This window comes from Panthera pardus, unplaced genomic scaffold, assembly GCF_024362965.1.
Source record: "Panthera pardus isolate Hobbes unplaced genomic scaffold, ASM2436296v1 HiC_scaffold_16, whole genome shotgun sequence".
Lineage (NCBI taxonomy): Eukaryota > Metazoa > Chordata > Mammalia > Carnivora > Felidae > Panthera > Panthera pardus.
Window position 1 is genome coordinate 86,686,685 of NW_026526721.1, and position 14,910 is coordinate 86,701,594.

The window sequence follows — 14,910 nt, forward strand, 5'->3', positions numbered from 1 at the left end:
ACCAACAACATAGACCCATCCTCTTGAATTTAAAATATCAAAACATAAGGACCAAAAAATCCTAGAAATACTCAAAATGAAAAAGTAGATTACCTAGATACAAAAAAAAAAAAAAAAAAAAATCAGGCTAGCCTCACACTTTTCCCTAATAGACAGTGCCTAAAGGCTTCTGAACAATATCCACTGAATGTTGAGGGAGAAATATTGTGACCCAAGAATTTTAAGTATCAGAGGTCATATTTAATGTAGGGAGAAAAATTCCAGTAAATATGACATAGGATAAGAGATTAAGACCAAATATGAATAACTCAGGGCAATACATATGTATGGTTGCCACTATTAAAAGATAACAGAGTAAGTCAAACTCTGTGTTTACAAGAGCTACATCTAAAACAAAATGGCCCAGGATGGCTAACAGTAAAGATGAAAAAGTGGGCACACCTTAAACTAAAAGAAATGTTAGTAATATTACTATATTTCTATTAAACAAAATAAAATTGAAACAAAAGTTAAAGAAGTTTTATGTTAATAAGAGATGGTCTGTAGGGAACCCATAACACTGAAATGCCCGTAAAGCCAAAACCATTAGAAATGAAGGGAGAAATGAACCCAAAACACCATTGTGTAAGAGAGTTTCGTATACAACTTGGAGGTATTGATATCCTAGGTAGTCAAAAAAACCCTAAGGATTAAATAATACAGTTTAATAATGTTGACTGAATACACTTACTGCACTCTGCACCATACGGATAACCATTCACATAGTAGGCCACAAAAGAAAGAATAAATCTGAGGTTGAATAGCTCAGGACTTCGGAAAAAGGAAAAAGAACAGTTCACACCAGGAGGGTGAGAGGAAGGAGCTGGTAAAGAGAAAAGCAGAAATACAGATTGAAGTGAGAGCCTTTACCTGAACCAACAGGCTCTCCATGATCTACCCTCTGCCCCTTACCTGCAATCCATCCAGCCCTGGAGCAGCTGCACCTGTCACATCTGCAAAGTTCTGAAAGACATTCTTTCCCTTCAGTTTAGTGTAGACTTACTCTGTGGCAGAACCTCACTGGAAGGACAAGGAGCTATTTGTATGTAGTCTCTACTTACCCCGCTTAGTCTGACCGTGTTGCTCACTCAATACACACTGTTGTGTTTATTTATTACAGTGCACTACTTCAGGACCCAGTGGAATTTTATACACAGCATATTACTTTTCTAAAATCTGGAAAACAACTGTCCCAAGGGGTTTATATCAGCCTGTTAGGTAGGGCTTGTGGGCCTATGATCACCCATTACCCATGCTGCCTACCTCTTCCTGCGATCTGCCCAGTCCTCACTCTGCCTCGGTCACGCTGGCCTCCTTGCCCCCCATCCCCACATTTCCCCCATGGGGGCTGTCCCCTTCACTGCTTCCCCCCTCCCTCAGTCTTCCCAGCAGAAGCCCATTGTTCACCTCCTACGGGGCAAGGGGAGGTGTATTTACTAATTACTTCTCAGTAAGGCCTTCCCTGGACACTCTAAGCTTTTGCCCATGCTCCCTTTCCCTTTTTCTCCTTTATTTTTTTTCTCCTTAGTACTTATCTAACATGCTTGTTTTTTTTACTTTTTGTGTTTATAGTATGCTTCACAAGAATATAAGCTCCACGGAGACAGATTTTTGTCCGTTTTGTTGACTTCTGTATATCACCTGACTAGCACTCAGAACAGTAGGTGCTCAATGAATATTTGAATGAACATTTAGAAAATTTCAAAAATAGAAAACTATTAGAAAATTTTAAAATTCAATAATCTAAGACTTTGCTCCCGAAATCTCTGGTAAACTTAAGAGGAAAAGGATAAAAATTGCAGATATACAAAATGAAGATACTATAGTAAAGGTTATATTACTCACAGATAAAAGATTTTGTTTTATTTAAAAAAATTTTTAAAGACTTTGAAAATCTTAAAATATATACTGTATAACTTATGGTCATTCTAAATAGTTTTCCAAAAACTGTCTCAATAAGTCAAAACTTGAATAGCTTGATAATTTTCTTTAACAAAAAAAATAGCTTTAAAAAAACTTACAGACCCATGTATGTTTTAGGCAAATAATTCATACTTCATTTGAAGGAACAGAAAATTTGAGCACTATTAAATCTGTTCCTAAACACAGAAAAAGGGTCAAAGTTTCCCAGTTTATTGTGTCAGACAAACTAGCATAACCCTTACACCAAAACACAAGAGCAGGTACCCCTTAAAACTAGATAAAACCATCTTAGGAGAAATTATAGCAAATCAAATCCAACAATGTGTCAAAATAAGAAGAAAAATATTAAATAAAAATTAGTTATAAGAATGATTTAATGGGGCGCCTGGGTGGCTCAGTCGACTTTGGCTCAGGTCCTGATCTCACAGTCCGTGAGTTCAAGCCCTGTGTCGGGCTCTGTGCTGACCTCTCAGCATGGAGTCTGCTTCAGATTCTGTGTCTCCCTCTCTCTCTGCCCCTCCCCTCCCCTGCTCATGCTCTGTCTCTCTGTGTCTCAAAAATAAATTAAAAAACATTTAAAAAATTAAAAAAAAAATGATTTATCGTTAGGAAATATATTAATAAAAATTTCCATATCAGTTTGTCAGTATTCTGGATACTGAAAGCTGGCTGATAAAAAGCAAACACCCATTATTTGTTTTTGTTTTTTTTAAAGTTTATTTATTTTGAAAGTGGGGGAGAGGCAGAGAGAGAGGGAGAGAGAGAATCCCAGGCAGGTCTGCACTGTCAGTGCAGAGCCCAGTCAGTGCAGGGCTTGATTTCAGGAGCCTTGAGACCATGACCTGAGCCAAGGCCAAAGTCTGATGCTTAACCGACTGAGCCACCCAAGGTGCCGCCAAACACCCATTCTTAAAAAACAAAGAATTCAGTACCAGAAAGCTCTTCTCTGCCATTTAAAAACAAACAACCCCCACCACAAAACCCAACTTAAATGAACTGCCAACATCACACACACTTTTGAGTGTATATTAAATCTGCCAGATGCATTTAAATCTATATATTTCCTGTCGTTCTAAAGGCTATCTTACCTAAGGGCTAATTTCCTGTAGTTCTGAGAGCAGTTAAAACTAGTTCATTGTATTGGTAGAGTGAGCATATATCATCCAAACTGGGAAATGTGAAGTTTTCAGTGTGAAAAAGTGCAGTTATTAATTTTGCCAGGGAGAAAGGCATAAACAGAGACTGTCCTGTGCAAAATGGGATGGCTGGTCATCCTGAGTCTTGAACATAGAATGTTGGCATGCTGTGGCCCCCAAACACGGAGCCAAAAGGGTCATCTTGATTGGGTGTTCTCCACTAGGCATCCTTTAGCGCAGGCCCTATAGCTTCTGTTTTGGTCTGTGGTAGAGAACAGGGTTGAATCCATACATGCTGATAAATGTATGCAAATGGCATTGCTGAACTTCCAGCAAAGGAACAACACAGAGGATCTTGCTAGCTGGTAGAATGGAAGGAAGTGGTCAAAACCATTAGCCTCTAGCAGTAAGGGTTTGGTGAAGTGTTTCACATTACTGTTAAAATACAAGTACTTGATTTCTGAGAACCTGTTAACCTGTTACCACTCCCTTCCTCCACCATCATCTGGGAGTGTGGGGGTTTTTACATTCCATATTCGTGGGGCACCTGACTGGCTCATTTGGAGCATGTGACTCTTGATCTTGGGGTTGTGAGTTTGAGCGCCCCATGTTGGGTGTAGAAATTACTTAAAATCTTAAAAAAATAATAAAGTAAGGGCCACCTGAGTGGCTCAGTCAGTTAAGCATCAGACTCTTGATTTCAGCTTAGATTGTGATCTCATGGTTTGTAAAATAGAGCCCTGTGTTGGGGTCCTCACTGACAGCACAGAGCCTGCTTGTGGTTCCTTCTCTCTCTCTGCCCCTCCACTGCTCACTCACTCAAAAAACATTTAAAAAGTAAATAAAATTCCCTATTACTGAATGAGAAGACTGCATATTGTAAACCAATTATTTATTCCTCAAACTAATTTTTAGGCTTAATACAAATTTCAGTTTAAACCCAAGTGGATTTTTTTTGAGATGAGTCAGAGGAATATGAAGAAAAGAAATTTGATCAAATATCTGTGAAATTCCGGGGGGGGGGGGGGGAAGGAGAAAATAAAATGATTTGAATCAGAGTAATATGAGTATTTTGCCATACCGGATAGAAAAATTTATTAAGTTATGATTAAAAAAAACCATGTGGTGTAAGTACAAGAAAGAACTAATGTTTTTGTGTATATAAGAGTTTAGTGAATTAAAGGTGTAACAACAAAATCAGTAAAATTATTTAGTCAATAGCTGGACAATTGCCTGACTATTAAGAAAATTAAGTTAGATCCTTATACTGAATGCTGTACATCAAATTCCAGATGGATAAAAATTAAGATGTGAAAAGAAATTATTTTTAAAAATTAGAAAAAAAATAATTGAATATCAGGTAATAATCCTGAGAAAGGACTTTATTCATAAAAATAATGGAAATCTCAAAAGGAAAGATGAACTTGACTACATAAAAATGAATATTGCTAAAAAAACATTGCTTTATATTTTAAAAAAACTATAAAAAAACTGTAAAATGTTTGCAAAAAACAAAATTTATATTCATCTCATTCCTTCAAGTACTAACAGCATAGTTAAAATAAGCAAAGATCATGAAAAGTCAGTTCATGAAAGTAATACAGATGACCAACAGGTATATGAAAAAAGCCTTTGTATAAAAAAAAACAAAAAACAAAACAAAAAAAAACGTTGAGTAGTGCCGGTTTCTGAGAAAAAGGGATTTACAAACTAATAATGCATAGCTTTCTAACTAGCTTAACTTTATGCCTAGCCTAGCTGGGATGATTTATGTTCTTTGCTGTAAAATGTTTCCTATTTATTTCTCATAATGGGATTTTGGAATGTTTAAGAGTACACATACATAAATTCTACAAATAGTAGTGTTCGATTTAAATCTTTTAATAAGCCATATGCAGGAGGAACAGAGCCAGCATTTACTGAATACTTGCTATGTGCTAAACCATGTACCTTGCATGTTAGTTCATTCAATCCTAACCAACACTCTGAAACCAAGGCCCAAAGTGTTTAAGAATTTTCAGGGCCCAATAGCTTTTCACCTGGTAAGAAGCCAAGTTGGAATTCAAATCTAGGTCTGTTTTACCCAGAGTCTGTCATCCCACCATAGCACGTGGTTTTTGTGAACTTTTACAGAATAAATGTTTGTTCCTTTTCTTTCTAGTTTTTCCCAAATGGATATGCCTTTGCCACTGGCTCTGATGATGCCACTTGCCGGCTTTTCGACCTCCGTGCAGACCAAGAATTACTGCTGTATTCTCATGACAATATTATCTGTGGAATCACCTCTGTAGCTTTCTCAAAAAGTGGGCGCCTCCTGTTAGCTGGTTATGATGACTTCAATTGTAACGTATGGGACACGCTAAAAGGAGATCGTGCAGGTTAGTAAAGAAGTCCACAGTAGGTTTTGATTTTGTTAGGAAACGAGGTTCCTATCAGTTGTCGAGGCCTGGACTCTCCTTAGAGCTGTGGGGAATGATGACCTGGCAGTTCTCATTCATGGTCCTTGTCCTGTGAGTGCGTTTCCAGCCCATAAACCATATTTACATTCCTGTTTTCTGAAGAGTAACATCTAGTTCTATAGTAGCTTCTTGTTTGGTGAGTTTTGCTCTAAAGAGAAATAGTGACTATAATTCAGCGTGGTGTTTTCCAAATTACAGTTTCTTCTAACCTAACAGGAAACTAACTGCTCTGAATCATCTTCCTTCTGAGCAGATCCTGTCTGGGACACAACCTAGATCTGTACTCTCCTCCCTTAGCCCCATGCTCTGAGTTCTCCCCTGCAGCTTCCAGAATATTAGTGAAAGTATCAAGTCCTCCTAGGGACTGTCATTAATAACAACTTACACAGAGTGGTATTATGTATATTTTTAGAATCAAAATTATGCTATGGAACCAAATAAGTACATGGTTTGTTCCCAAAACAGCAGCCCTCTGGCCCTCAACCCACATTTTCTGTTCCCAAAGGTAGCTCCTAAGTATTCATTTCCATATCTTTAAATAACATGCCTGTATCGCTTTTATTTGATGTGTGTATGCGCACACACACATGTGCACCCTCCAGTGTGGATTATTTAGTATCCACATGGGGGAGCAGTGGGAGGAGTGATGTTAAGGCTGAACTCTCAACAGCGAATAGCTATAAGGCTATTTTCTTAAAATATTTATTTGTTGAGAGAGCAGGGGAGGGGCAGAGAGAGAATCCCAAACAGCCTCCACACTGTTGGCTGTGGAGCCCGATGCAGGGCCTGATCTACTGAACCATGAGATCATGACCTGAGCTGAAACCAAGAGTCTGACACTTAACTGACTGAGCCACCCAGGCGCCCCAAATGCTTAGAAGTTTGTTTTGTTTGTTTTAAAGCTAAAGTCTTTTTTTCTTTTAATTTTTTTTTAATGTTTATTTATTTTTAAGAGAGAGAGACAGCGTGAGCAGTTGGGAGGGCAGAGAGAGAGAGGGAGACCCAGAATCCGAAGCAGGCTCCAGGCTCTGGGCTGTCAGCACAGAGCCCAGTGTGGGGCTCGAACTCACAAATGGTGAGATCATGACCTGAGCTGAAGTCAGACGCCTAAGTGAGCCACCCAGGTGGCCCTAAATGCTTAGAAGTTTAAAAACAATTCCGTTGGGTCATGATTTTTTTTTTTTTTTTTTTTTTTTAAATTTCATGGCATGCTCTGTTGAGGGTTCAGCTTTAACATCGCTCCTCCCACCACAGCCACATCCTTCCCATCATTCAGTGTTTACCTGATTAGGACTTTTTAAACAGTACCTATTGCAGAGCAATATACTCTTGGTGTATATTAGGTTACGTTAATTTTTTGGCTTATATTCTTAGCTTTGATATACTTATTAATCATCAAACTTTTTGCTGGTTTTTAAAAAAAAATTTTTTTAATGTTTATTTACTTTTGAGAGAAAGATAGAGGTGTGAGCAGGGGAGGGGCAGAGAGAGGGAGACACCAAATCCGAAGCAGGCTCCAGGCTCCGAGCTGGCATCACAGAGCCTGATGCGGGGCTCGAACTCCCAGACCACGAGATCATGTCCTGAGCTGAAGTTAGACGCTCAACCGACTGAGCCACCCAGCCACCCCAACTTTTTGCTGGTTTTAATAGATCTTGGAGTAGATCCATTTTCTTCTCGTTAAGAGATCATCTCTCTCTCTTTCTATCAAATAAGTCTCTAGGTTTATGCCCTGGTACAAGATGATCAGTCATCTGACTCAGAGTAGAGACCTGCGATGTCCGATTCCTGAACACTTTCTCATGTAGTCTTAGTTTATTTCCCCATCGTTGCCCCTTTCTGTTTCCAGAAATGGCTGGTTCCACTAGCACGTAACCCTTGTAGAGGTTCCATAGTGTGAATTGATATCTCGGCATACCACAGCATTTGCTTTGAACTCAGCATTTTGTTTGGGGTCCACTAACACAGTACTACCATGTAGCGTATAGTTTTGTTACCACTGCCGGCTCGGTCCTGTCCTTGTGGGTTTGTATTCTTACCTTTAAACTCCTATACAGTTGTTGAGACTTCCGAGGGAGTAGGGGCAATGTTAACATTCCCGTGAATAACTTTCTACATAACGACCTTTCCTAAGAGATGGCAGAAAAGTTCACAGTTTCACATTCTGCCTGTAGAAATTTGGAGATACTCTTGTCCAAAGCCAATTACTTTTTCAAGAGGTATTAGGTGTTTTGCCTGGGTTGGATCAGTATCCATAACAAAATTTAAAATCTGTTTTCCATGTTTTAGCCTATATTTGAGTTTGAGTGTTGCTTTGCTTACAGCTGCTTGGTTTCAAGTGGGCTCAACTGTATACTTTCACAGTAAAATTGAATGGTGACTTGTGAATTGCTAATTCATTTTTCTTTCCAACGTGACTTGGACTATTTAGTCACTGTTCGTTTTTTGTAATTTTAACCTATAATTGTAAATTTGCCCATTGCTAAACATTGCCATACTGGAAGTACTACAGAGAATATTAGGAGTTAAGAAAGGATGAACTTCTGTTCTTGAAGTTGGGTGAAAATGATAACGCTTCATTGTACAGAGATCATGCAGACTCATACACAGTACAGTAAAGAAAAAATCTTGAATTTGATATATTCCAATTTTTTTCTACATCTTCACATTTCTCATTTTCCTCCCAATTATTTGGGAATAGCCCATGTGGTGATGTGAATAGCAGATAAATTTAACTGTATTTATTCAAATGAATTTAACTTTAATAGACAAAACTAAAACTAGATGTGTTGGTTTCACAAAGTTACAACCAAATATTGCAGTGTTTGCTGTTTAACAACGAAAATATATAAACTGTGTTGGTATTTTTGGAAGTGGTAATGTCAGGCAATTTCATTCTTACATTTCCCACACCCCCTCCTTTTTTTTTTTTTTTTTTTTTTTTTGAGGGGCGGGGGAGAGACTCTAAAGCAGTCTCCATGCCCAGCACAGATATCAAGGGTTTAACTGACTGAGCCACCCAGGCATCCTGTGTTCTTACATTCTTTCTGTTCTTGTGAAAGGCTACTTCACTGAACTTCCTTTGGAATTTTGTTTTTGTTGAAAATAGCGTAGAGCAATGGCAGCATCTGGAGTATCATGAACTTACTAGAAATGTAAAATATAATCTGTTTTAGATATAAGCATAATTATAAGATCACTTTACAGAAGTGATAAAAGCATGAGCCAACGTACATGTCAAAAATTCACATAACGGAAAGAATTGTATTTTGTACACATATGTAGCTTACCCCTGGGACCAAGTCTCCCCATTTAGGTTTTAAATACTCTCTTAGATCTTTATGCACATAGTTGTTTAATTCTGAAACTTGCCTGTTGCTAATTTTTTTACTGAACTTTTTGTTTTTCAGGTGTTCTTGCTGGTCACGATAACCGGGTCAGCTGTTTAGGTGTAACAGATGATGGCATGGCTGTGGCAACAGGCTCTTGGGACAGTTTTCTTAGAATCTGGAATTAATAGCATGTGCAGGTTTTTCTGTTCTCCGTTGCTATCTGGAGAAATCAGTGCTACAGCCTATAGCTGTGAGAAGAAAATTCTACCTTATATTTGCAGGTGAAGATTTTTCTATTGAGATAATTATATACAAAAAGAAGCTTTCAGTAAACTATAAAACAAAAAAGTGGGAAAAAAAAAAAAAAGGCAAGGGTGCTTGCTGAGATCAAAAGGACCAGTGCATTAATTTGAGTTGAGCTAATTTAACTTTGATGAATTTTTGCTTGTACTCAGATTCTTTATTTTCTTTGTGTAGGACAGAATGTACACATTATAGCAGTCTATCATGTTTGTGTGTTTGCATTTTTTTAAGAACTACATTTTTAACTTTCTATACATAAGAATATCACATTTTTGAGTTATGTAATGGAGGAAGTAGGCACAGTGATAGATGGAAGTGATTCCAGATGTATGTGTGCTGTATTTGAAGAAAGTCTTCTTGAAGTCTGACCTTCCTTTTTGATGTAAAAGACATTTGGTTGCCTAATGTTTATACTAGCAGGCTTAGGTACTTCTGAGGGGAGACCCTTTTGAGTATCAGTAGTTTCTGGTGCATCCTTGGCCATCCTGTGAATTTAAAGAAGTGCTTGTTTTCAGTCCTTGGAGGGGGAGATAATCTGAAGGCCAGGGAATCAAGATTTCATTCTGAAATTTTAGACATACATAAGAAACTCCTATGTTAATAGCAGTAATTGCATAAAAATTATTGACATTTTAAAAATGTGGTTATGACCAAGACCCTTTCAGTAGACCTCTAAATAGTTGGGCTTACTTTCCTATGGATTTGATATTCTAGAACTGAGTTTGTAGGTACACTCATTATTTCAAATTGATGAACGTTTGGACTGTCCTTGAATCTGAAGAGTTTTCCCCAGTGTACTCCATTGACCTACATGTAGATAGGAAATAATGTGATGACATTATATTGTTGAAAGAAGTGTAAAATCTAATCAGTCACTAGACTTGATTAGTTCTAATTGTGTAGTGTAACAAAGTGGCTTTATGAATTTATGTTCAGATAATACAAAATCTGAATTGATAAAAACTTTCTGTGACTTAAATTTGAAAGAAATATTAAAGCTTTTTGCTCTTCTGTAGTACTTCTTCTTTTGGCACAAAATACTGGTTTCTAAGTGATTTTTGTCTCAAAGAATGCTTAGATCCAAGTGACTCCACTTGAAAGCCAAAAGAAAAATTCTAAGAGCAGCTCTTTAAGGAATCAGAGGAAAATAGTAAGCAGTTCCTGTTCGTAAATGGTATAATGTGTCTGTTACTAGAATGCCTGCCCGCCCCTCCCTCACGTCAAATTTAAACAAAGATACTTTTCCCCTTGGATTTTCTTCTATAAAGGAAGCTAAATGACAATAGAAGATTGTTAGTCTTGCTTGATGGTGAAGTCATGGGTTATTCTGATATATAGAAGTGCATTGTTTTGTGATTTAGTGAACTACATCTGTTACTGTTGAGACAGGTCTCAACTTTTCATCACCTGTAACCCTAACCTAAATACTCCCAAACTGTATTTGTGAATTTTCATTTTTATATTGTGAATGTGCTAGTAAGTGAATCAGCTATAATGTATCAGTTTTAAGAACGGCTGATAATAATAAAAAGGAAAATGGATACAGGAAGATTATGATACAGGACCAAAAAAATACAGTGTAGGTGGCAGGCATGAATGTATATTTATAAACACATAAGATTTCTATGAACCTTTTGCAGTTAATGTTTGTGAACTGTCATTTCATAAAGAGCAGTTCTTTGAGATAAGGCAAGAGTATTTTAAAGGAATGTACTCATTTCCCCAAAAGGTGAGGGTCTGCCATGTAGTTCAGCAATTCATTCCAAAATCCTATTCAAGAAAGCATTTCTGCCATGTGCAAAGTAACATATATATATGAGAAGCAAAGTAACATACACACACACACACATATATGAGAAGTATCTCTTCTACTCTGAAATTTAATAAGATACTTTCGTCAGAGGCACAGCCTACTTCCATGGTCTTAAGCATTTTGATAGAATGATTTAAAAAATCTTGCGTAGATTAGTTGAAAAGCAGCTCCCATAATTAAATATGTACTAGGCAACTAAAAACCAACCACTGTTGTGGTTTCTACATAATGACCAAATGGTGACCTCATTACCACATGAACTTTCTAGTTAAACCTTTGCTCTCCAGTAATATAGGTTCCAGTTGCTAAACGTATTTGTTTCCTGAAGCTCAAGTTCAGCTGGTGGTCTATTTAAGTGCTGTGCATTAAGACTTCCTATAACCAGTTAAGAATAACATAGTATATAGAGGCACTGTATAAATTTTAGTTCAAGACTAAAATTATGTCCAAATACAGTTTTAAAGAATTCGATCAAGAATGTTGCATTTATTTGGTGCCTATTAATTTTCTTTTACCTTATAAGAAGCATTTAAACATAATATGCCTCAGCATTTTTATTTGTAGACTCCTCATTAATCACCTCGTAAAGTGTTTTTTTCAGATCTGGCAAGAATTTTTTTTTTTTTTTTTTTTTTTTTTTGAGAATCTTAGGTTCCATGCTCAGCACAGAGCCTGACACAGAGCTTGATCCTATGACCCTGGGATCATGACCTGAGCCTAAATCAAGAGGCAGATGCTCAACACACTGAGCCATCCAGGTGCCCCACTGCAAGAATATTTTAAGAGAACATTCTTTTCTTAAAAAAAAAAAAAAAAAAAAAAAGTGAGCATGATTGCCATGTGGTTCAGCAAATCATCCCAAAAGCTGATAGTAAGGGCCTCTCTACTTTGATGGACAGGCCTCATTTTTGGCAGCTGTATTAGAGGTTTAGACTGAATGTCCAAGGTCCCTCCCTAGCTCAGATTTTTATAGTTGTAATCCCATGGTTACATGCACCATATTGAGTTTTATCTTCAGAGGCAAAAATCTGGCTTTAATATTTTAATCTTAAGAGTCTAATAGACAATTCTTATTTTAATTTAGTAATTTAGACTCAGCTGAACCCATACTGCAATGATAGTAAACTAGTCTCCTAGACACAATGGATGTAGGTGCTTCTGAATGTGTTGAGCCATTTTAAAGTTAACCTATTAAGAGAAATGGATCTTGACTTCTCCAGGTGACAATGAAACTTTTATTTCTAAAATATACTGTGCCAATATTATAACTGACTTTGTCCGACACTATTGAGGTCTTAGATTTAATAAAATTTTAACCTTTTTAAAAGTGAAAACATTCAGGGAAATTTATGCTCTGATTACTGTTGAATGTTTCACATATTGAATAGTTACGGCTTATCTGTTGACATTTAAACTTACGGAAACTGATTAAACAATCTTCTAAATTGGCCTATCATTTTAACAATATTCTTTCTAGCATCTTTAGGGTGTAAGTATAAGGCTTAAAAATTTTTGCTTTTAAATTAAGTACTATGTTCAGCTTCAAATTTCCCCTTTGCCATTGTGGAAAGCAAAATTTTAAACTGTCTTATCTCCTGTGAGAATTTAAAACATGCACAAGGGTAGACCGTCTTTCTTGTGAGAAATTTAAAGTAAAAGGTGAACTGTTTCATATTTACTAGTGTTTCTCCCGTTCATTTTGAATTGTCTTAAATTCAGTGGTGTATTTAAAAATATTGGTTACAATAGGTACTCATTAAGATGGTTTGTAGTTGAATGTCTAAGCTAGCAGTGTATTTCTTAAAAGTTAGTCACAGATTGATGGTACACCTTGTATTTAGCCAATTTGCATGTTGATAAAATTTCCTGAGTCTTTTTCCTTAAATCCAATTACTGATCCTATAAAATAGTGATAATGCAGCATCATGAAAAAACTGGTTATGTGTTTCAACTGGTTTTCAGTGTTCCCAACAAAATCTTACATCATGTAGTATTTATTTTTTACTTAATGGAATTTCAGTGATACTTGGTGGATATTTCAAGCCTTTTTGTCTTTTACACAATGGTGCTCTATTCTATTGTTTTCAGAGAAGCATTTGAACACTTGGATTTGTGTATTCTTATCCAAAGGCATCCACAAATAAGTGGGTTTTTAAAGCTGATTATTTTTTCCCACTTAAAATGGATTCTACAAACTCGTAGTGAATTGACTCTGAATGTCAGTAGTATGACTTGGGGAAAGGTGAACGTAGTAGATTAAAGCTCTTATAAAAGCTTTAAACCAAACTATGGACTTGTACCATGATTTAATAGTATTCTTGGATCTTTTCTTGCACAGTGATTCATTCCTTTATTTGTACAGTAGCTCTGTGAGATATTGCTGTGAATTGATATTGTAATCAATAAAGTGCTTTTAACCAGACTGCATACAGCATGTTTTAATTTTAAAAATCACACTAAAAGTTAAGTCTCAGAAGTAAACTCCAAGCCTAGTCATTTCATGCTCAGCCTTTTTTTCCTTTATCCAAACATTGGCAATTATGAAATGAAAAACAGGCTGCTGGAAGCAAGGAATAAATGTACTTCACTTTACTGCATTATGAATGCCAGCTTATTAACCAGTTGATTGCTTATAGGATGTAGATAAAAGTATTCACTGTTGTCATTTCATCTCCACACCGTTGGAGGGAGTTGAGTACTTGGCTAGGCACATGAGCCATGACCCAAGATACCTAGAGCCCTGCTGCAAAACTTAAGATTAAAACTCACTAATGCCAGTAAAAATGTTACATTTATCAACTATCAGGCAAACAAGTTTTATTTTCACTTGCATACTTATAAAAATGTAGTTCTATAAAAAGTTTAAGGTTATACAAAGTTTATAAATAATCTCGCAAATGTAATCAAGTATGTGCAATAACTTTGAACTACAGCTGTGAAATACATAATTTCTGTATAATTCACGGGCTTAGTCATAGATGCACTTATCTCCAGGCATAAAGGTTGAGTTTCATTATTTTAGTGTTCTGTTTCCAACATTCATGCATTTTCAAACTTGATCAGGTGGAAATGCATTCAAACTAGTGATGGAAAACTTACTATAAATTGACTGTACCAGAACCACTATTCCAGTATTACCCCAACTTTAGTGTGCATAAGGATCACGTGGAGGGCTTGTTCAAACAGATGGCTGGTTTCGAAACCTAGTCCTGGATTTAATAGGTCTGGGGTGAGACCCTGCAATATGTATTTCTTAGTTCACAAGTGATACACAGATAATCCAGAGGTCAAACTTTGACAGGCACTGTACCATTCTAATGCGGTGATACCAAACTACACTGTGTCAAAAGTTCAAGTACTTTTCATATAAAGATTAAGGTCTTGAACTTGTAACCTAAATTAGCAGTACCCAGAATCTTAGACATTAGTTTTTCATGTGGAATTTGTTACCTAATCCCATTTGTTGGTAGCCTGTACTATTTTTGGTTATAAAGCAACAACAAGCTATAAACTAGTATTTGGATTTGAATAGTGCATCCTAGTATCTGCTCTGCATAAAAACATTTTTGAAAGGCTCCTGTGGCCTAAAGAATATTATTTTCTCCTTAAGATATCCTGAAAAATAGTGCTGCACCTGTTATGAAAAGACTGAGTAGCATCCAGAAGCCTTAAAGGCACAAGAAAGGAAATAGTATTAAGAATAAAAGAACCTAACAGGTTATCCCTCTACGGAAAAGCAGAAAGTATCCCTTGCCAAATGCAGCCATTATGCATCTAACAAGCATCTAGATGCTGCTGCTTTGGTGATCCTCAAGGCTACATTTTGTGTAGCAAAGCCCTAGAATGTCATTTTTTCACGTTTCCATATAAGTTTAAATTAGTTTTTACACAGAAACAGACAATAC

At 36.6% G+C, this 14,910-nt stretch overlaps 1 protein-coding gene across 3 annotated transcripts in view; it reads left to right on the forward strand.

The window, feature by feature from the left end:
- The window catches only part of GNB4 (G protein subunit beta 4), a 62,625-nt gene extending 49,198 nt beyond the window's left edge, over positions 1–13,427 (forward strand). For all 3 annotated transcript variants that reach the window (XM_019463233.2, XM_019463234.2, XM_019463235.2), the window contains 2 exons: positions 5,260–5,476; positions 8,968–13,427. In XM_019463233.2, coding sequence (XP_019318778.1) covers positions 5,260–5,476; positions 8,968–9,074 — 324 coding nt within the window. In that variant the 3' untranslated portion in view covers positions 9,075–13,427. The remainder of the gene's footprint in view (positions 1–5,259; positions 5,477–8,967) is intronic.
- Positions 13,428–14,910: the final 1,483 nt, after the last annotated feature.